The sequence below is a fragment of the Citrus clementina genome, unplaced genomic scaffold (assembly GCF_000493195.1).
Source record: "Citrus clementina cultivar Clemenules unplaced genomic scaffold, Citrus_clementina_v1.0 scaffold_2256, whole genome shotgun sequence".
NCBI classification, from domain to species: Eukaryota; Viridiplantae; Streptophyta; class Magnoliopsida; order Sapindales; family Rutaceae; genus Citrus; species Citrus x clementina.
Window position 1 is genome coordinate 1 of NW_006262544.1, and position 2,081 is coordinate 2,081.

The following is a 2,081-nucleotide window of genomic DNA, read 5'->3' on the forward strand; positions in this document are numbered from 1 at the left end:
GTGAAGATTTAACAGGTGGAGGATATGAAACTGGTGGAGGTGACGGCGGAGGTGGAGTGTTAACTGGCGGGGGAGGTGACGGTGATGGCATAGGGGAAGGTGGGGGTGGAGATCTGACAGGTGGTGGATACGAAACTGGTGGGGGTGAAGGTTGAGGTGTAGACTGAGCTGGGGGAGGAGATGAAGGTGATGGCATAGGGGAAGGTGGGGGTGCAGATCTAACAGGTGGTGGATATGAAACTGGAGGAGGTGAAGATGGAGGTGGAGATTGGACAAGTGGAGGGGGCTCCTGTTTTGGTGGCATTGTGGTTGGTGTAGGTGACGATGGCTTTGGCGGCTCAACTATTATCGGAGGGACCTTGTGGCGGGGTACTCTATTCCATTCCCATGTTGGTGGTGTAGGAGAAGCTACTGGTGGCGATGGCAACGAGGGTGTTTGAGGAGCTGGTGCAGGTGTCTTTGGTTCTTGTGCTGGAGTCGACGTTGATGGCTTAGGAGTTGGGGCAGAAGGTGTAGAAGGTGGAGAGCCTCCCCACGAGCACTCATCTTGGCTGCAATCCACAGGTTTGCTAACGACTGGATAACATTCAGTAGGCAACTTTTGATATTCCATCTCAGCTAGACAGTTGCCTTTTTCTTCGAAGTAAACGTCATCTCTTGAACCTGAAATACATTCCATAGCCATTCCCTGGAAAAAATTATTAGAGAATGTGAAATTCAATAGATGTGGCAACTTGCAAATGTCAGCTGACACAAATCCTGTTAGCATGTTGTCAGAAATATCCAATCTCATTATATTATTCAGGTTTGCAAAGCTCTGCGGCACACTTCCGTGGAATTTGTTGGAGCGGATATCAAAAACTGTCAAGTTTTTATACTCCCCGGACCCGATTTCTGAAGGTAGACAACCACTAAGTTGATTTTCCATGAGGATAATCTCCTGCAACTCCTTCATGTAGCCAATTGATCGTGGAAGGCAACCAGTGAAATTATTGCTAGACAATACAATATATCTTGCAAGTGATTCCCCTATTGTTTCCGGGATGCTTCCCCTGAACCAATTGTGGTTCAAGAAAATAATATCCAGTCCTGTTTGGAAAAGTTCTGGTGGCAACTCTCCCTCGAAATTATTGAACCTGAGATCAAGATATAAATTCCTTTTCCAGGTAAGAGCGACAGTCGGGAAGGGGCCGACAAGCCTGTTGTTGCTGACATCAAATTCCTCCAGGCGGTGCATATTAGCGAAGGTTTCCGGGATGATCCCGCAGAGCCTATTTGTGTTGGCATGAAAATATATGAGATCAAGCAACCACCCCATCTCTGGCGGCAAATGTGCAGCAATTTCGGCTTTGTTCAGATCAATCATAGCCACAAACCTTTCCTGGTTGTCAATGAATACATCACATAGAACGCCGTTGTATTGACACACATCGGTGCCAACCCAATTTTCCGTATGGTTATAAGGGTCCGAATAGATAGCCTTCTTGAATGCCTGAAGACCAACATATGCCATCTTCATCCTATGGCTCTCAAAAGTTTTGCCCTTGAGATCATACTGGTCTTCAAAATCGTTGGGAAGCTTGCCATCTTTCGGCAATGATAATGCCTGACGCCGAGCAATGAAAGCCTCTTCAGTTTTGGTTAAAGCAAAACAAAGGGAAGAGAATGAAGAAACGACAAGGAAAATCAAAACAAGGCAGCCAAAGACCGGCAAGGTCGAAGAAGCGTTAGCCATTTTGGTTAACACTTTCTATTCTGAGGCCCAGGCTGCTTTTTCTGGGCTGTGGATGCCTATGGCAGCAGGGGTATTATATATGTCTTCAGGTTTGTTGATACACTGCCACACATATTTGGTAAAATTTAGCATCTCATTCTTTTGCGCCTGAAAATTTGTTGGGTGCTTTTTATTCACCATACAATAATTCTTATGCTACTCTAAATTTAGATTACCTCCTAAAACATTATTTTGCTTACATTGCGGGTGATATTTTGGGCAGCTCTTTGAATTAACTGCAACAACTGCAAGCTGTATAAATTATAAGAGTGATTGTAAGACTTTTTCTTAATGAATGATTATGAAA

At 44.8% G+C, this 2,081-nt stretch overlaps 1 protein-coding gene across 1 annotated transcript; it reads right to left on the minus strand.

The window, feature by feature from the left end:
* Positions 1-4: 4 nt before the first annotated feature.
* On the minus strand, positions 5-1,898 carry LOC112100717 (pollen-specific leucine-rich repeat extensin-like protein 1; the record flags this gene model as incomplete). Its single annotated transcript, XM_024190019.1, has 1 exon — positions 5-1,898. A coding segment is annotated over exon 1 (1,731 nt), but the record flags the coding sequence as incomplete, so codon positions are not given.
* Between the last annotated feature and the right edge of the window lie 183 nt (positions 1,899-2,081).